Genomic DNA, 18,686 nt, shown 5'->3' on the forward strand with positions numbered 1-18,686 from the left:
ATGCGGGACTCGATCCCGGGACTCCAGGATCATGACCTGAGCCGAAGGCAGTCGCTTAACCAACTGAGCCACCCAGGCGCCCTCAAAATTGGAAATTTTTAAAAAAATTTTATTTATTTGAAAGAGCATGAGCAGTGGGGAAGGGTAGAGGGAGAAGCAGGCTTCCTGCTGAGCAAGGAGCCTGATGCAGGACTCGATCCCAGGAGCCTGGGATCATGACCTGAGCTGAAGGGAGATGCTTCACCAACTGAGCCACCCAGGCGCCCCTGGAATTGGGTTTTTACAATTGATTTCAAAAGTAGAAATTAAACTTTCCAGATACAGCCATGACTTTTGTTTGCCTCAGACTCTTAAATGTGTCATATAGTCTTCTCATTTACACAGAGCTTTGCTTCTGTTCGGCCACTTTCCTCATTTCACTTGACATCTGTGTGGGCAGTACAAATTTCCTCACAAGAGAGAAAATCACAAGAGAAATTTGGTTCCCGAGGAGCAGTTTCTAAATTTAGTGAGCGTTGTTCTAATATCATTTGATGTATATGTGGCCAGAGTAGTGATACTCAAATATTTGTTTCAATATCTGTTTTTTTGGGGCTTGTTTTAGGTTGCAAAGGAGTTTGGCTTCCAAAATAACGGCTTCTCAGTTTACATCAATAGAAACAAGACTGGAGAGATAACAGCATCGTCGACTAAATCCCTCAGTCTGCTCAAAATCCAGTAAGTGCTGTGAGGGGGCGACAGGGAGTGGGAGCGGATGACCGCAGGGCCCACCGAGGCTGCTTGGCTCTGCCCGGTTTCCCCTTGACACCACCGTATTTCTTGTGGGGTAGTCAGCAGTCACACTGAATGTGCCGCTCCTTTTGTGCTGAGCTGATTGACTCGCAGACTGTGACGTGTGTCACTGAGTGGGGAGAGTTATGGGCTCGGGGGCTGTGTGCAGCTGCACGCTCAGCCCCTTCTCTGCAGGGAGGGACCTTGAACGGAGCTGTGTGCAGTTCCGCCTTGGGACTGCTTGCTGGGTCGGAGGGGCTGTTGCCCACTCGATATTTCTTGGTGGCGTGACCCCCTCGAGCTCCTCCGGGGCGGTCAGTCATGTCAGTGGAGTGTCCAGGATGTAAAGACCTCTTCCTGCAGCCGCTCCCTGTTCTTGTAGTTCAGCTGGAGCGCAGCCACATCGCTCGTCTGCGCGCATCCCTGCTGCCGGGGGAGAGCTGAGCGATTGTGGCACGGATGGCATGGACTGCAGAGCCGAAGGTGTTTACCGCTTGGCTCTTTGCAGAGGAGGTTTGTGGGCTCCTGTCCAGCCTGTGTGCGCACTTGTGCTCGCACACCCGTGACTGCGGTCCTCGGCAGCGGGCTCGGCGCCCTCCTGTCCGGGCGGGGGCAGCACAGCTGCTGCGGCCACTGCTGGCTCCTCGCGCTGCACTGCGCTGGCAGCCGGCCAGGCGCCTGCTTCCCAGTCACAATGGTGGGCTCTCTTGACAATTGGTGTGGTCATTTTTAGGTTCGCAAATTAGTACATCTGGGAAGAAATACGCAGTTAGGGCAGTCATTCATTTGTTCCTCAACAAATATTTGCTGGGCACCTGCCACTTGCCTATCTCCGTAATTAGCGAAAGCTTTTCATCGTTGTTGACGTCGTCTGAGGTATAGCCTTCCTTTCAGCTTGTAAAGAGCTTTTGCATCTTGAGAATCATTTCTCGCGAATGTTACGTGGCTTGTGTTCATACTGCCCCACTCAGCGCCGTGTGCCTGGGGAAGTTATTTAACCTTACTGGGCTTCGCCAGCCACGTCTGCAGGCGGGTCGCAGTGCCGCCTGCACATGGTTGCACGGTGCCTTCACGTGGGGCACCATGTGGGGCAAGCTTGCAGAAGATGAGAGCTGTGTGTTTGAAAACTATTTTGATAGAAGATACGAGCAAAGGAGGTTACAGACACCGCTGAGAGAAAGCCATCGAACTGTAGCGCTGTCATACTGGTGTGTCCCAGAGGGGTAGGACGGCTCAGACATCCCGAGGGGGCACTTGGAGGGCTGTCTTCCTGAGTCACCCTTGAGTGTATCTTTCCAGCGAGAGTCATAATACTTCTCGACCGGCTTGGGTCTACCCTTGAGGGCTACGTTTGTCTTACCTTAAGCGTGTCTGGAGGAGGCAGTGACGTTCCTCTCCTTGAGCTTGGCGTTGGTCTCTCTCCACTTCTGGCTTCTCTGGCTGCAGTTCGGTCTGTTGTATTCTGTTGTTCGCTTATAGGTGATCTTTTTTTTTCCCCCCTCTGGCTGCTTTTAAGATTTTCTGTTTCTGTTGGGGTCCTACAGTTTCTGTCTGACTTGTCCAGGTATGGATTCCTGGTTTGTTTGTATAATCCTACCTAATGGATAGTGTATTTTTTTTATTTTTTTAAAGATTTTATTTATTTATTTATTAATAATTTTTTTAAAGATTTTATTTATTTATTTGAAAGAAAGAGAATGAGAGAGAGAGAGAGAGCACATGAGAGGGGGGAGGGTCAGAGGGAGAAGCAGACTCCCCGCCGAGCCCGATGTGGGACTCCATCCCGGGACTCCAGAATCATGACCTGAGCCGAAGGCAGTCGCTTAACCAACTGAGCCACCCAGGCGCCCCAAGATTTTATTTATTTATCTGACAGAGAGACAGTGGGAGAGGGAACACAAGCAGGGAGAGTGGGAGAGGGAGAAGCAGACTCTCCACTGAGCAGGGAGCCCGATGCGGGACTCGATCCCAGGACCCTGGGATCATGACCCGAGCCGAAGGCAGACACCTAACGACTGAGCCACCCAGGCATCCCGGATAGTGTGTTTTCTGTACCTGCAGATCAGGTCTGGAAAATTTGTGGCCATTATCTCTTTAAATATCACTTCTCTCCCATTCTCTTTGTTGTTTTAGGGATTATATTTTTCACTTTTAAAATATTTGATTTCTTTTCAAACCTGGCTGTTAGCTCCGTGTGCTCAAGGGGGCTGCATTGCTCTCACACTGGCCTTCTGGGCTTCCATTGAGGACTGCTGGGCTCCTTGGGGCTCTGCCTTGGCCCGTCACACGCGTGATGCTTCCCTCTTGGGTCTCAGGGTGTCTGAGGTGGTCTGTCTCCCCCAGGTGGAATCAGAGTGGCACTATTGTCAGAGCTGTCCGTGGGTTGTCTGGCCTGACTGTATGGGGGGGGATTTGGGAAGATTTACCCGAATCTGTGGCCCCTGCCACCCTGCTTCCTAGAAGCCCCTGTCATTTTGGGCGGCCTCTCGTTGCTTATGCTCTTTCCATCCCATTTCCATTGAACACTCTGTAGACGTTTATATTCCACGTCTTGCAGTTCCAAATCTGAAGTCCTTGGATCTCTAATCCTGTTATTGTTGTGTCTGCCCACTCTTGTGCATGGTGGCTTGGTTCTCTTGTACATTTGGTGATCCCTTTTTGAGAACTTGTAATGACCAAACCTGGTTGTAGGGAGTCAGGCCGGTGGCTTTTCTGTGGGGGAAGCTTGCACTTGCTTCTTTTGGCACAAGGGGGCGCTGTGGACCCGGCACGCCCTCCAGTTACTTTCTGTCTGGGCTTCCAGAGCCAAGTAGCATCCCTAGTTCCACCCTGGGTGCGTGGCAGAGCAGACTCTCAGAGGTGACTGTTTTCCCTGCTGCACAGTGGGCTCAGGAAGGCAGGATTCCTCCTTGGTTCCTATTTTCAGCTGGTCAGCAGCCTGCTTCGGGTAGGCAGGCCCACAGACTCGCCTCCTGTTGTCCATAAAATGACCGTGTAAGCCAAGCTCAGGGCTTCTGTAGGGCAGCGTTCTCTCGCCTTACTTTCCTTACTTTCGTTAGAGCTCCGCGGTGCATGTAGAGCATAGCTATTAAAACTGATAGAGCAGCTGAGCCATGTATTCTATAGCTGGAGGGTGTTTAGGAATGTCTGGTCCGTTGCTAGAAACAGAAGTCTCTAGTTACAGTTTGGCAGTTTTATCACCCCTAAATTATGGAAGAAAGAAGAGGAGAGAACAGACCTACTGAACAGCTACAGCCAAGCCTCTTAGTGTCCCGTGTCTTTGGTGTTTGTTCTCAAGGCCTGCCCCCCCGCCCCCGCTTCAGTTTGTTGGGTTGGGGCTGCAGCAGGCTGTTCCTTCTGTGTGTGTGTTACTGACAGCAGTTAAATATTTACCAAATGGCAGTGCTGCAGCTTTTCCTCCAAGACCGAGGTTGATTTTAGTGTTGTAGACCCTCTCTCTGGGTGTGGGAGCCCACGCTGCTTCTGTCCAGCACTCGGAAGTGGGAGCATCTCACGCCGGGGTCTCGTTGGTCTGGCTGTGGTAACCAGGTCCTGCAGTGAGTCAGCAGTGTGAATGAGCAAGGAAAAGAGCATGACTTACATGGAAATGATAGAAAATCAAACACTGCTGTTCGAACTGTGAATTGTGCAGCCTGTTGGGAAAGCAGCACATCAGAGACATCAAAAACAAAACCCTCTTTCCAGCAGGGCCACTCCTGGAAATGTGCCCTGTAGAAGGAAAACCACACAGCTGCCTGTCCTTGGGCCTTTCCTCGAGTGCTCTTGGTGGTAGAAACCTGTTGGTAGCGCGCGTGCCCGTCCGTGTGGGAGCGCTGCTGTACGTGATGGGTTGGGCTTGCTGCCGAGTGCTGTCCGGCCGCTGGAAGCAGTCATTAGACGCAGACCCTGTGTTTGGTGGGATCTGGGGTGACATATTGTTGAATGGGAAAAGCAAATGCAAAACGTTATGTCTTTGATAATCTCATTTTTGTCAACAGCGTCATACAATGTCTGTGTACACGTGTGGGGGGGGTGTGTGAGCGAAGAGAAAGAAGCGGAAGCCTGTGTACTAGGTAGATGAAGTGTTGGGGTGCTGAATAGTAGACGGTAAGGAATGAACGAGGAGAAGGAATGTCAATCCCAGAATGAGAAGCAGGAAGAACGCTGCCTACAGGCCAAGTGTGTATGTTGTGGCCATATTTCATCTGTGTGGAATCCGATGGGCATATGGATGTTTTACAACTGTAAAAGAAAGTAAGTCACAGTTACAGAGAACCCGCTCTGACCTTTAGAACGCTAGGGAGCGTAGGAGAGATGTGAAGGGAGAATTCTGGTCTCTTACAATTAAGAGGCCTCGTTATTCAGGCTTTTAGGGAGGTTGGCGTTTGCCTCTTGGATGTCAGAGACCCTCACATGATGGTGAGCAGCTCCTCTGTGCAGCCTGGGTTGTAGGAGGATAGCAGGCAGGCCCTGCCCTGTGTTTGTTGTCTGATAGGCATGGAGATCTGCTGTTCCTGTTTCCCTCGGGCCTCGCTGGACCCTCCTCGGAAATGGAGACGTCGGCCCCGCTGGGGCTGAAGGCCTACGGTGCTCCCAGCGTGGTGGAGGATGAGATCGACCAGTACCTCAGCAAGCAGGACGGGAAGATTTATAGAAGCCGTGACCCACAGCTGTAAGTCTCTGTCGGGGTCTGGTCCCAGTTGTGCTGACTTTAGTGGCTCAGGAGGTGAGATGTTTGAAACGTGCCCTGTTTGAGTATCTACTGAAGAAACACAAGTTTTGAGTTTGGCGCATCGGGCTTTAGCAGGTGTGCGGGGGGGCAAGAGTAGGGAAGCGGGGAAGAGGTGATGCTAGGCACCTACCAGTGCAAGGTGCTTGTTCAGGTCACCTTGTTGGATTACAGTCAGGAAATGCCAGCATCATATACGCAGCGCATTCTTCCCATTCTTTTCAGTGGCTGCTTCATGTGCTGAACATGCTGCTCCTTCTTTGAATATTTACCCTTCACCTAGGGTTATGTGAAATGGTTATGCTGGGGTACGTTTCTGTATTTGTGACTTTTTGCAGTTCTTTTTATTAAAAAATTTTTTTTTAAATTTTTTGAAGATTTACTTATTTATTTATTTGACAGAGACACAGCGAGAGAGGGAACACAAGCAGGGGGAGTGGGAGAGGGAGAAGCAGGCTTCCCGCTGAGCAGGGAGCCCGATGTGGGGCTCGACCCCAGGACCCTGGGATCATGACCTGAGCCGAAGGCAGACGCCTAACGACTGAGCCACCCAGGCGCCCCAAAGATTTCTTTATCTTAGGGGGAGAGAGAGCGTGCACATGGCGCATGTGTGTGGGGGAGGGGCAGAGGGAGAGAGAATCTCCAGTAGACTCCCACTGAGCGTGGAGCTGGATGTGGGCTTGATCCATGACCCTGAGATCCTGACCTGAGCTGAAATCAAGAGTTGGACGCTTCACCGACTGAGCTGCCCAGATGCCCCTGTAGTTCTTTTTGAAGAAACCGGTTAGAAACACCTGAGTTTACAGTCAGTGATGTGAAATGTCTGAGTGAAGGTGGTTTGTCTCTGCAGCAGAGCCTCTTGTAACCGCATCACTCTGTAAACGTGATGGGGTGCTGACATTGAGATGCTGGGGTTCTAAGTGCTGCATTAGCAGCTTGTGTGTCTTAGATTCAAGAGCCCCAGATGGCGCTCTGCTGCGGCTGGTACGGAGCCGCATCGTGGCCATCGCTGTCAGCCTGCGTACCCCTTCCGTTTGCATTTCCTCCCAGGGAACCCATGCTGGCTCCCCCCACCCCCGCCCGTGATCTGTGTCTTGGAGGCCTCAGGAGGGGTGTTTTAAGAGGGTGCTTGTGTGCGTGTGTGCGTGCGTTCTGGCTTGCCGTCTGTAAGAGCCTGGCTGTTAGGAGACGCAGGCCATCTCTACTCGGAAGTGCGTCCAGGAGTTGTGACCCCATTTGGAAAAGGGTCCTGTCGAGCCCAGAGGGACAGCCGCTCAGCTTTCCCAGCAGCCATCACCGCCCTCCTCATCGGAGCACGTCGTGCTGCCGCATCATACGTGTGGGGCTTCTACAGCTTCTCTGACTGAGGTCACTAAAACCCACAGAGCCAGGCGTCTTCATGCTTTTCCCAAAACATGCACAAAATGGGTGTTTTCCAAACTGGAGTTAGTTCTGTCCCACTGACAAGGCTTTTTGCCACATCCACATCCCAACTTCCTCAGTGTTTATTTAACATCTGTTTAAATCACTTTTAGTCCATTCACTTTTACTTTTATTTAGTGTCATCTTAAGCCGTTAATATCCATAGGTTTGACGTGCTGGACAGTTTTTTCTAATATAAATCAGAATAAATACTAAATTATATTAAAATAAAAAATGCTCACATGGGCTCCTGGGTGGCTCAGTCGTTAAGCATCTGCCTTCAGCTCAGGTCATGATCCCAGGGTCCTGGGATCGAGCCCCGCATCAGGCTCCCTGCTCCACGGGAAGCCTGCTTCTTCCACTCCCCCTGCTTGTGTTCCCTCTCGCAATGTCTCTTCCTGTCAAAAAAAATAATAAAATATTTTTAAAAAATGCTCACGTACCGTCTAAAACAATTCTACACGGGGATGCCTGGCAGGCTGTCGTAGAGCATGAGACTTCTGATTCGGGCTCGTGAGTTTGAGCCCCACTTTGGGCATTGAGTTTACTTAAAAATAAATAAATAAAGGGACGCCTGGGTGGCTCAGTCGGTTAAGCGGCTGCCTTCGGCCCGGGTCATGATCCCAGGGTCCTGGGATCGAGTCCCACATCGGTCTCCTTGCTCAGCAGGGAGCCTGCTTCTCCCTGTCTCCCTCTGCTTGTGTTCCCTCTGTCAAATAAATAAAATCTTTAATAAATAAATAAATAAATAAAAAGATAATTCCACACAGGTAGGGAAATACTCTATGAAGTGCAGCATACGTTATAAATATCAAAAACATTGGGAGGCAGCAACAGGAGAGCAGGCGTACTAATGGCTGTGTGTTTCTCTTGCCCTGTGCTTTTAGGTGCCGACACGGCCCTTTGGGGAAATGTGTGCACTGTGTTCCACTCGAGGTGAGAGCTGGTGCAGCATACGTTCTGGGCTAGCGGGAGGGGCTGCTCCCCAGAGCACGTCAGTACTTTCCCTGCGCCCTCGCGCTGGGTCTGTTTGTTGCCCTGGGCCTCGCATTCCCACTCGTGCAAGCTGCTTCAAGAGGACGAACCTTTATTTGTGGGAGTGACCTTCTGGGTGGATTGTGAATGGCTGGAGCGTTTGTATTGCTGTGACCGAGGGGCAGCACTTAGAGTGGGCTCCCTGGACAATCCTTTTAAAACCTGACACAAAGCTGGGGCTGGCGGTTTCTGTGCTCGTCATTGTTTTGATTTACTTTTCCCCGAGTCCTCCTACTGATTCGTCCTGGTGAGATTGAGAGTTACCATAATAATGCTGACTGGTAACTGGTGAATGCTGAATTTACAGCAGCAAGGCCAACCTGATTTTCTTCATGAGCCTCCTCTTCATCTTATGGGCTACTTTTTTTTTTCCCCCCAAAATTTTCCTAATATTTACTTGACCTAGAGCATTTTTTATTTAATAGAGATTCATTTTAATCTTAGAAAGATAACTGGTACACAAAGAAACCTTTGGTTCTGACCTGGAATGATAAGTGAGAACCAAGGGCCTGTCCTCTCCCACTGCCCTCCACGGTTGCTGGCTGGGTCTCTCCCTGCGTGCAGCAGCGGCTTGGCTGCCCGCCTCTCCTTGCCTCGAGACGCCAGCAGGTGCGTGACCGTACTGACTGTGTGTGTTTTGGCAGCCATTTGACGAGGACTACCTGAACCATCTTGAACCTCCTGTGAAGCACATGTCCTTCCACGCCTACATCCGAAAGCTGACCGGGGGGGCCGACAAGTAAGCAACTTGAGCGCAGTTAGGCTGTGCCGATGTGGCTTTGGCGTGTAGAAGTCCCTTTTATGTATCTGGCAGGTGTTGCTTAAAGCCTGTGAGCATATGAATGAGAAAAGCAAAGATCAGGGTCTGGGCACAGAGCACTTGAGTTCGTGACTTTTGGCACAGATTCTAGAAAAGGAACAGGGGTGGAGACTCTGACGCCCTGTTGTCGTCCACATGCCCAGCGTGTTGGGCAGATGCCAGGCTGGCAGTGGCCACGTGGAGACCCCTGGGGGAACATCCCAGACTTCTGCAGGCATGTGGTGCTCTGGCAACTTAGGTGTATGTGAAGGCAGATGAGATAAGATATGATGGTGGTCAGAGCTCATCCTCTGCTTTTCGGAAAAACTGAACCACCCCGTGGTGGTTATCTTGGCTCACCTATTCCACGGCCCCCATCCGCCCTTTGCCCTGGAGCTGGCCTCTACCGGCTTGATGTCACAGCCGTCGCAGGGGCTGGAGTAACCGTGCTGTCCCTGGCTGGGCCTCCTGGTGCCTCAGCGGGAACTGTCTACAGGCTCGGCCAGGTGGGCGGTGGGGCGGCCATCTCTCGGCTCCCCAAGTCCCCAAGTGCAGGCTGTGACAGTGGCTGGAGAGGGGCGAACTGAGAGCATTTTGATTTCTTTTAAACCATGTCAAGGACTTCCCTGTGCGACCCCTTTCTGTTGACTATACGACTATACGTTCACCTTCCCAGAAAGTGATGGACTTCATACCATTTTATAATTCCCATCAGTGCAGCAGGAGGAGATGGTGGCTGAACCCAAGTCAGCAACATTTTGTGAAGAATGTCATGTTGGCCTGATTATAGTTTTTCTCTGACAACCTGCTGACATCCTAAAATGGCTTTTTAAAAAAGTTAGACCATGAGAAAAAAATCCTACCAGAAACCCATTCTTACCTGTCAGTGGGGTAAGCCATGGAACTTTCTGGACTATTGAACGAGTAGAGATTCGTTGTGCTGAAATCCGTCAGCCTTCCACCAGTCTGGGTCCAGGCCACAGTATCCCGTGGGGGCACATTGGCAGCTCTTGGTCCCGTGCAGGCTGGTGGTGGTTATTGCTTCCCAGGGGCCCGCAGGCCAGCATGCTGTTGGCCTGTGAAGATAGGATCGAATTCCTGGACCGTTTTGTGAGTGGGAAACTGGCAGAGGGTGAAGGCATCTGTGCGCATCCACCCCACATCGGGGTGGGGCCCTGGCTTCCTCACTGGATAGTCTTTATTTCAGCCAGAAGCTGGGGAAGATGTCTTCGCGAGGTACCCTCATCAGGGTTTCTCCTTGTGATTCAGAGGTTTTTTTTTTTTTTTTTTTTACAAACATGTAAGTACTGGACTCATGATGTAGATGTTGCTTATAAGTTAATGAAACTTAAAAACAGGCTTTGTTTTCTGTCAGTGGTTCAGGTTAGATCAATAGGTGTTTAATAGTATCCTTGAAAATCTTCATGGGTGTTAGCGACAGACCTTGAAAATGGAGACTTTTTATAGGGCAACAGTTACGTATTTCTGCATAGTCTCCGTGTGCAGGACAGAAGCTGGGAGTTCACGATAGCAATTCTTAGCACATTCCCCCGCTGCTGCCTGCCACATGCTTAGCTTCTTAGAACTTTGTTCTGGAGGTGTAAGAGATTTGACATAGGATTTCCAGTCTCCTGCTAAAGTTTTCACTGTTGGAATGTTGAATTAATTAAGCTGCCTCTTCTTATTCAGGGGGAAATTTGTTGCCCTGGAGAACATCAGTTGCAAGATTAAATCAGGGTGCGAGGGACACCTTCCATGGCCTAATGGCATCTGTACTAAGTGCCAGCCAAGTGCCATCACGCTGAACAGACAGGTGAGATGTTCACTGTGTCCATCTAGACCGTAGATTTGTGTTCATGGCTCAGAAATGAAAATTTGCAGAAAAGCCCCTCCATGGAGGGACCCGCCCCTAGCAGAGCGCACTTTCGGTGGTGGGTCCAAGTGCACTTCAGGTCATACGCTGGAGAGGCTATTGGTGAGATCTCTAGCTGTTGCATGCGTGGAGGGGGGAGTCCTTTGTTTTCTCTTTTGTCCGCTTGCATGGAGGCAGAACTTTCTTGGTGACTGTTTAAAATAACTTCGTGGTTGCACTTTGCCTTCTAAGAAATCATGGCTCTGGAAGCTGGTAACCAAACTGTCCTGGAGCCCCCTCAGAGCACCTGTCCAGGCCAGGTGAAGAAGGGAGCTGGGCTCTGGGAGGAGGAAGAGACCAGTGTCAGCTGCACGCAGTATTCTGGCCTCTTCCCCTCTGGTCTCTGTGCCCTTGAGGATCGCTCGCCTTGCCTTCTCTGTGCTACTGGCCCACATTTGCTCTGTAGAGAGTTCTCCACCGCCTTTGTGACTGCTTGGAAACTTCTGTCTCTTCCTCCTCCCTGCTCTCTCTTTTTGAAAACTAATTTTTGTGCTAGAGGTTGTGAAAACCTGCATTTTAGGTGAAATCCCAGTAAGATTAATCTGAATTAATTTATTGAGGAATCCCACCCCTACCCCACCCACCCTCTAGAATCTGAAATGGTCTTAAGGGCAGAGCACATTTTAAAACGTGTGTGCACGCATGTGTGCACACGCGTGTGTAAAGAGCTAGGTGGAGATTTATGAATGGCTTATACTAGAAAAGTAAGTTATTTATTTCCGACAGAGTGTATTCATTAGCCCGTTGTTTGCTCTACAGAAATACAGACATGTGGACAATATCATGTTTGAGAACCACACAGTTGCCGATCGCTTCCTTGACTTTTGGAGGAAGACAGGGAACCAGCATTTCGGGTATTTGTATGGACGGTATACAGAGCACAAAGACATTCCTCTTGGCATCAGAGCCGAAGTAGCTGCCATTTACGAGCCTCCTCAGGTAGGCGAGCACAGGCTTCCCAGTTCACGGGCCTCTCTATCACCTGGGCTCTGAAGTCTGTGCGGGACTCTCGTTTCAGACTTCATTCCACTTCCTCTGCTCTGTCATTTGTGCATGCGCACACACACAGTGTCTGTTTCCTGAATTCCTGGAGGGTAAGCTCATGGTCCCTAAGTACTTCAGTGTGCATTTCCAGAGCATAGGGACGTTGTCTTACTGATAATAAGGACTCTTGTCAATGTCGGTAAATTGAACATTGATGGAATATTTTAATCTGTTGGCTGTGTTCCACTTCTGTCAGTTGCCCCAAAGTGCCACAGGGACTGCTCCCTCCCTTGTAATTCTGTATCTCCTTCGCCCACGTCTGTGGTCAGCTGTCCCAGAAATGACGGAGTTAGAGGATCACAGGGTTACTCGTGTCCTTTATCCCACACCACACACACACTGTCTTAGAATGACTACCAAAATTACTACCAGTATAGGACTGAAAACAGTTTAAGGTGGGGTTTTTTGGTTTTTTTTTTTTTTTTTTTTGGTGGAAGGAGGAGGATCCTCAGGGTGTGTCTCAGGAGGGACCAGCAATCATATACTGTGTTTTAAAGTCACTTGGAAGGTGCTCTCTGTGTGACTATGCCAGCACCTAGGTAACACATTTATGTTCATTTGTTTTATTTTTGGTATTTAGGGATTGATTTTTTTTTTTTAAGATTTTATTTATTTATTTGCGAGACAGAGTACAAGCAGAGGGAGAAGCAGGTTCCCTGCTGAGCAAAGAGCTCGCTGCAAGACTTGATCCCAGGACCCCAGGATCATGACCTGAGCCTAAGGCAGATGCTTAAGGACAGTTGCAAGATTCCGTAGGTCTGGGGTGGGGCCAAGGATTTGCATTGCTAATAGTGTTCACATTCCTATTGCAGGTCTGGGGAATCACACTTTTAAGAACCACAGCCCTACACAATTAACTACCCATTCATAAATACATTGTATAATCTACTGATCCACCCAGGCATCCTGGGATTGATTTTTTATATATATATTTGTTGTATAGTTCTATGAAATATTTACGTGGTACGTTTCATCACATATATGTACATCATATATATGTCATATATATATGGTATATACATATGTTATATATATATATATATATATATATATGTACTGTTCATTACAAAAGTGGAAACCATAAACATGGAATTCTAGTCCATGATGTGCATGGTGAAGTACTTGGGAGGGGTGCTTGTGTGTGCAGTTTACTATGAAGTACAACGGAAAACTAAGAGGGCTTGGGGTGATTAGAGGGGTGGATAGAGTAGAGTGTGGCCAAATCTAGATAGCAGTGAGAAATTCTTTAAACTTTGCTATATGTTTGAAATTTGTAGTTAAAATGTTGGAAAAGAAAAAAAATTTTGCATGCTTCCAAAGTCAGATCTACAAACAAGGTACCCCCTTCTTCCTGTCCCTCTCTTTCCAGAATGTTTGATGTAGACTACTAGAGTTTAAGTTTTTAAAATATAAGCAAATATATAGATATTCATACCACTCTCCTTCTTTCTTTGGGTGTATGCCATACCATACTCACCTTGGTCACTTTACACTGTGTTCTGTGAATCACCCCATGACTTAAGTAAACCAGGGTCTGAAAGGGCAGGCCCCGTGGCTGCTAGCTGGGGTGCCGGTCCGTGGCTCCCACACACATGCCATTGTCTCCCTAGCTGCATTGGTGCAGAGCTTGAGTGTAGTCTACACCCCTTTGCCAGTTTCCATATTTACTGAGAGCTGTAGAGGAGGTGTTTGAGGGAGGCCTCCTGTGGTGGTTCATTTAAAAGGGGACACTAGGTGGCGATGGAGACCCTGCCAGAGTGTGGGGGTTACCTAACCGCCAGGGCACTAAGTGCTCTCTGTAATCATGGAGCTGCTTTTGGAAGCACAGTATATTCAAATTCAGTTTTGTAGAGGGTGTCTTTCATGAGGAGTTTCAGCAGTCGTGTTAGGAGTATGATCGAATAAAACACAGAGACAAACCTCTGGCGTCCAGACCACGAATGGCATCACCAGAGCTCCCAACGTGGGAATCCTGAAGGTTGGAACCATTGACGTCCAATAACCTGCAGCTCATTAGAAGTTGAAGCTCATGCTGCCACAGGTCATGAAACCAGATCCTTAGATTTGTTCTGAGTTTGTGATGTGACCTGTGCTCTGGAGGTATTAATGATCTCCATATTGCTAATACCCAACAACGGAAAATTCTTTTGTTGTTTTGCCAGAATCTGACTCGTTTGCAAGGATATACCCAATTAGTATAACTTGGTTTGGGATTACCTTCATTTTCCTATTCCTCTGGCCGGGGTTTCTGCTAGGTATGATACTTACTATTAATGACCCTTGAACTGCATTTCAGGGCAGATGAAGGATTTCGGTAAGCTTTGTCCACTGCAGGAAGTTGGGGTCCTGTGACCGGTTTAGGTTGCATGTGAGCCAGTCAGAGTCCAAGCCCGGTCACCTGCTGCCCCGAGCCCAGTGCTCTGCCCATCCACCAGCAGGTTGCTGATTTCAGGTGCCTTTTCCATTCCTCTGTCATCTCCCACTTAGCACCTTGCCTGTGAAGCACAGCACTACCCTGCAGGAGCTGCACACACATTTTCCCAGCCTGTTTTCTGGAAACAAATGTTACCATACAGCTGGAATCTTGCCTTATGTACCCAAACCTATTTGGAAGGAAACTGTTTATCCGAAGGAGTTTTGAAACTGACTTTCCCCAATGAAGGAACCCCCCCCAAAAAAATGTGTAGACAGCCTTCCTCAGTCCTGAGAGCAACCACACACTTGACGAGAGGCGGTGTGATGTGAACCAGCCTGAGTGTCACCATCTTCTTGTCCTCTGAGTCTTGATTGGAAAGCACAATGTAGCCTGAGGAGGGGCAAAGCCTGGAGGGCTCGGACTGTGTTTTATCTGGATGTCAACCTTTTTCTGCTGCCATAATTCTCCTTTTTGGCAAGGGAATCCCCTTGGGATTCCTGAGCCAGAATTCGAGTGGGATGGCTGTGGGCTTCTCTGAGTCTGTCTTCTCCCTTTACTGCCCCAACAGATTGGCACACAGAACAGCCTGGAGCTTCTGGAAGACCCGAAAGCTGAGGTGGTGGATGAAATTGCTGCCAAGCTTGGCCTGAGGAAGGTACTGAGGCATTCTGCTGGCCTTTGAATGGGGGACCAGGGCTCTCTGTTGGGGACATCCAGGTGGGCGACATGGCCAGGCCCTGTCTGGGACTGAACTCCCAGCTGCCCGAGGTCAGGTGTGGGCCCAGCATGTTGTAATGCCTGCTTGTGTTTTCTGGGCGCTGTAGCTTTTATGTTCCTATTTCAGATCCAAGGATTCGAAATAGAATGAGACTATTTCTCTGATTTAAAGTAAAATGAAAACAAGTGATCCCTGTGCTGGGACTGTTTTGTTGAAATCGTCCTGCCCCACTTCCTGAGGCCAGCTTTAGAGGGTGGAAGAAAGAGGCAGCAGGACTCAGACCCCGTCTTCCTGCCCAGGAAGGAGCCTCGCTTCTGCGCTGTGTGTCCTGCCCGCACACCGAGGCCCGGCCTCTTAGGGGAGCCCTCCCTTCATGTGTCCTTGTCGCCTGTTCATTTTCTGCCCCGGGTGCTCAGAGCCTCTGGCACTCCCTCTTCCATCATCCTTGGATTTCCTGTTGTTAATTTAGGCATCTGAGCATGTGAGGTTTCCTAGTTTTACTGGGCAGTTAGAAGACAGGGAAGAACTTTTGTTGATCTGCTTTGTGTTACATCCTTGGTGGAGCTCCCAGGAACTTTGCAGAAGGGTTTCTACAGGTAAATATTGAATGTGAATTTGAATACCTCTTAGAATTTCAATGTTAGCTATGTAAGTTTTATCCTTTTTTTTTTTCTTAAAGATTTTATTTACTTATTAGAGAGCACAAGTAGGCAGAGCGGCAGGCAGAGGGAGAGGGAGAAGCAGGCTTCCCTCTGAGCAGGGAGCCCGATGCGGGGCTCAGTGCTAGGACTCTTGGGATCATGACCTGAGCCTAAGTCAGACGCTTAACCGACTGAGCCACTCAGTCGCCCCATAAGTTTTATCCTTTATTTGTTAATAACTTAGACAGTGAAAAATGAACTCCTATAGATAAAAGGGGGAAAATAGGGAATATGTTTGTAGGCCTAGGAGCTGATAGAGCCAAGTCATTTTAAGAAAACAATGTCCTATTGTTTCTAGTAAGGAATCCGCATCTTTTTTTTTTTTTTTTTAAAGTAGGCTCCACACCCAGTGTACAGCCCAATGTGGGGGTTGAACTCACAACCCTGAGATCATGACCTGAGCTGAGATCAAGGGTCAGAGACTTAACCGACTGAGCCACGCAGGCGCCCCAGGAGTCAGCATCTTGATTTAGGGTTATATTTTGGTTTAAATCTTTTTAGTGTCTCTCGTTCAAAAGAAAAATTAGTGTAACTTTTGGACCTTTGTTTTAAACATATAGCTCACGATCTCTGTAGTTCTAATAGATTTTGAGGTGACTTAAATGTCTTTCTCTGAAACCCTGGCTCTGCTGCCCTAGCTGACTTCTGCCTGGCTTTGGCTCTGTTCTACTCACTGCTTCGACCCATTTATACGGCAAGTCTCCTGTTCTTTGCTGCATCCTCCGTGGGCTTTTTGTTTGCTTGGGTATTTTTAAAGAAAATGAAATTCTCCACGTTTGCCTGGTCTTGTGTGCATGAGATGGCTTTGAAGAGTTCTGTATTAGGTTCTGCTGGACAGGGTCATGGGCCACCACGTCCTTCTCCAAAGGACGTGTACTTGGGGTCCAACCCCGCTCGTAAAACTCCCAGCCCAGTTCTGGTTTAGGAGGGGCAACCAGCTGTGAGGTTCATGGGCACAGGAGGGCTAGGGACCACAGAGCACACAGACAGGTGTCCGGGACTGGCGTGAGGGTGTCCTAGTGTCGGGGGTTTCAGCTCCTTGTGCCCTCACCTGCTGTCTTCAGTCCTGTAGCGGAGCGCGAAGGAGCCACTGGGTAAGGACTCTGTGGTGGTGGTCCTTATTTTAAGTGCCTTCTCTAGGGAGTCCATTTTCTTATCTTATGGAGAAAGCCTTAGCATCTGAAATAGCATTGTCTCTCTTTGCTTGCTCATTGTCTGTCTTCCTGTTTGGGGAGTAGGCATTCTTTTTTTTAAAGATTTTATTCATTTATTTGAGAGAGAGAATGAGAGACAGAGAGCATGAGAGGGAGGAGGGTCAGAGGGAGAAGCAGACTCCCTGCCGAGCAGAGAGCCTGATGCGGGACTCGATCCTGGGACTCCAGGATCATGACCCGAGCCGAAGGCAGTCGCTTAACCAACTGAGCCACCCAGGCGCCCCTGGGGCGTAGGCATTCTGTTAATTTTGTTCACTGCTGAGGTTTCCCCTGAACCCGGCACAGTGCTGGGTACAGAGTTGGTGCCATGGGGCTTCTTACAAAGAGATGAGCTCTGCTCATGCACCATCACCTCCAGTCCAGCAGCACCAGAGGAGGGTGGCCATTTTCAACTGGGTGGAGTTTGAAAACCCCGGCAGCTTAGCTGAGGATCTGACTCACCTGGAAATAACTGGCTCACAGGAGTCTCTTACCAAAACGCTCTTAAGGTCTCTGCACAGAGGCCAGAAAACATTCATCACCTGTTTCAGGGAGGGGCTCAGAGGATACTTTCCTCTTTCATGCAGGTTGGTTGGATATTTACAGACCTCGTCTCAGAAGACACCCGGAAGGGCACTGTCCGGTACAGCCGGAATAAGGTGAGGTGGGATGGGGGTGTGCCCACTTAGCTCAATCTGCAGCTTGGTCACAAGCCAGCTCGGGCTCATGCCAGCAGGGCGGCTCTGCATGGCTCATCCGGGCTTTTTTTTTTTTTTTTTTAAAGATTTTATTTATTTATTTATTTGTCAGACAGAGAGAGAGCACAAGCAGGGGGAGAGGCAGGCAGAGGCAGAGGGAGAAGCAGGCTTCCCGCTGAGCAGGGATCCCGATGCGAGGCTTGACCCCAGGACCCTGGGATCATGACCTGAGCCGAAAGCAGATGCTTAACCCTCTGAGCCCCCCAGGCATCCCTCATCCTGGCTTTTAGACCAAATTATTTTCAACACCGTGTTCTTGATAAACTAAGGGTGGGTCTGTTGATTGTGTCTTGTAGAGCAACACTCCCTGGCCTTCACCCACCAGTGTTTTTTGGAGGTCAGCCCGTGGGGGTGGATGCCTGATGGTTCTAGCCTTCCCAATTATTTGTGGTGGGAGCAGAAGGGCCCGTAACAGCTAGGAACTATAGGTGTTTGTTTCATGCAGTGTTTGACAGGCCACAGTTTAGTTCTTGGTGTTTTCTAAAGAAGAAACAGGAGTATATTTCCACACGATGCTGTAAAACTTGATATGCCAGCTCTTTTTTTCCTAGGACACCTATTTTCTGAGTTCGGAAGAATGTATCACTGCAGGAGACTTCCAAAATAAGCATCCTAACATATGTCGACTCTCTCCAGACGGACATTTTGGCTCCAAGTTCGTCACTGCGGTGGCTACAGGTACATGTTCTGTTCCTCTTCTTGTAGCGTTTCATTCGTAACTCAGCTACAAGAGATTTTCTTAATGTGCCCGTGGGACATGGATTCCTCTTTTTGTTTTATGGTAAAAATCCTGAACTTACTGCATTGCCTGCAAAACCACTAGAATCAGGGACTCAGTGTAGCTGTTCTCTCATCCTCTTGTGTTCTAAGGTGAAGTCAGCTTGATTCTGGATCTTAGCTCAGGGCTGCCTTTACCCCTTCCAGTAGCCACAGATGACTGACTGTGTAGGAGAAAAGGATTTACTGTTTGTTCTTTATTTTTTATTTTTTTTTTTTGTTTGTTCTTTGTTTTTGACATTATGAGTGGAAGTCATTTTAAGACTATTTCTGAGTGTGCATGTGTGTGTGTTTGAGTGAGAGATAATATGTGTATCGTATTCAGTGCTATGTACATCATAAATACATAATAAAAAATTGTGGGGCGCCTGGGTGGCTCAGTTGGTTAAGCGACTGCCTTCGGCTCAGGTC

General features: G+C 48.9%; 1 protein-coding gene across 2 annotated transcripts in view; it reads left to right on the forward strand.

The window, feature by feature from the left end:
• The window catches only part of NPLOC4 (NPL4 homolog, ubiquitin recognition factor), a 55,768-nt gene that overhangs the window by 6,217 nt on the left and 30,865 nt on the right, over positions 1-18,686 (forward strand). For both annotated transcript variants that reach the window (XM_081804249.1, XM_081804250.1), the window contains exons 3-11: positions 605-717; positions 5,267-5,443; positions 7,810-7,858; positions 8,602-8,696; positions 10,446-10,569; positions 11,428-11,607; positions 14,697-14,783; positions 17,328-17,399; positions 18,050-18,176. In XM_081804249.1, coding sequence (XP_081660375.1) covers positions 605-717; positions 5,267-5,443; positions 7,810-7,858; positions 8,602-8,696; positions 10,446-10,569; positions 11,428-11,607; positions 14,697-14,783; positions 17,328-17,399; positions 18,050-18,176 — 1,024 coding nt within the window. The remainder of the gene's footprint in view (positions 1-604; positions 718-5,266; positions 5,444-7,809; positions 7,859-8,601; positions 8,697-10,445; positions 10,570-11,427; positions 11,608-14,696; positions 14,784-17,327; positions 17,400-18,049; positions 18,177-18,686) is intronic.

The sequence above is a fragment of the Leptonychotes weddellii genome, chromosome 15 (assembly GCF_054177405.1).
Source record: "Leptonychotes weddellii isolate Sample4059 chromosome 15, ASM5417740v2, whole genome shotgun sequence".
Lineage (NCBI taxonomy): Eukaryota > Metazoa > Chordata > Mammalia > Carnivora > Phocidae > Leptonychotes > Leptonychotes weddellii.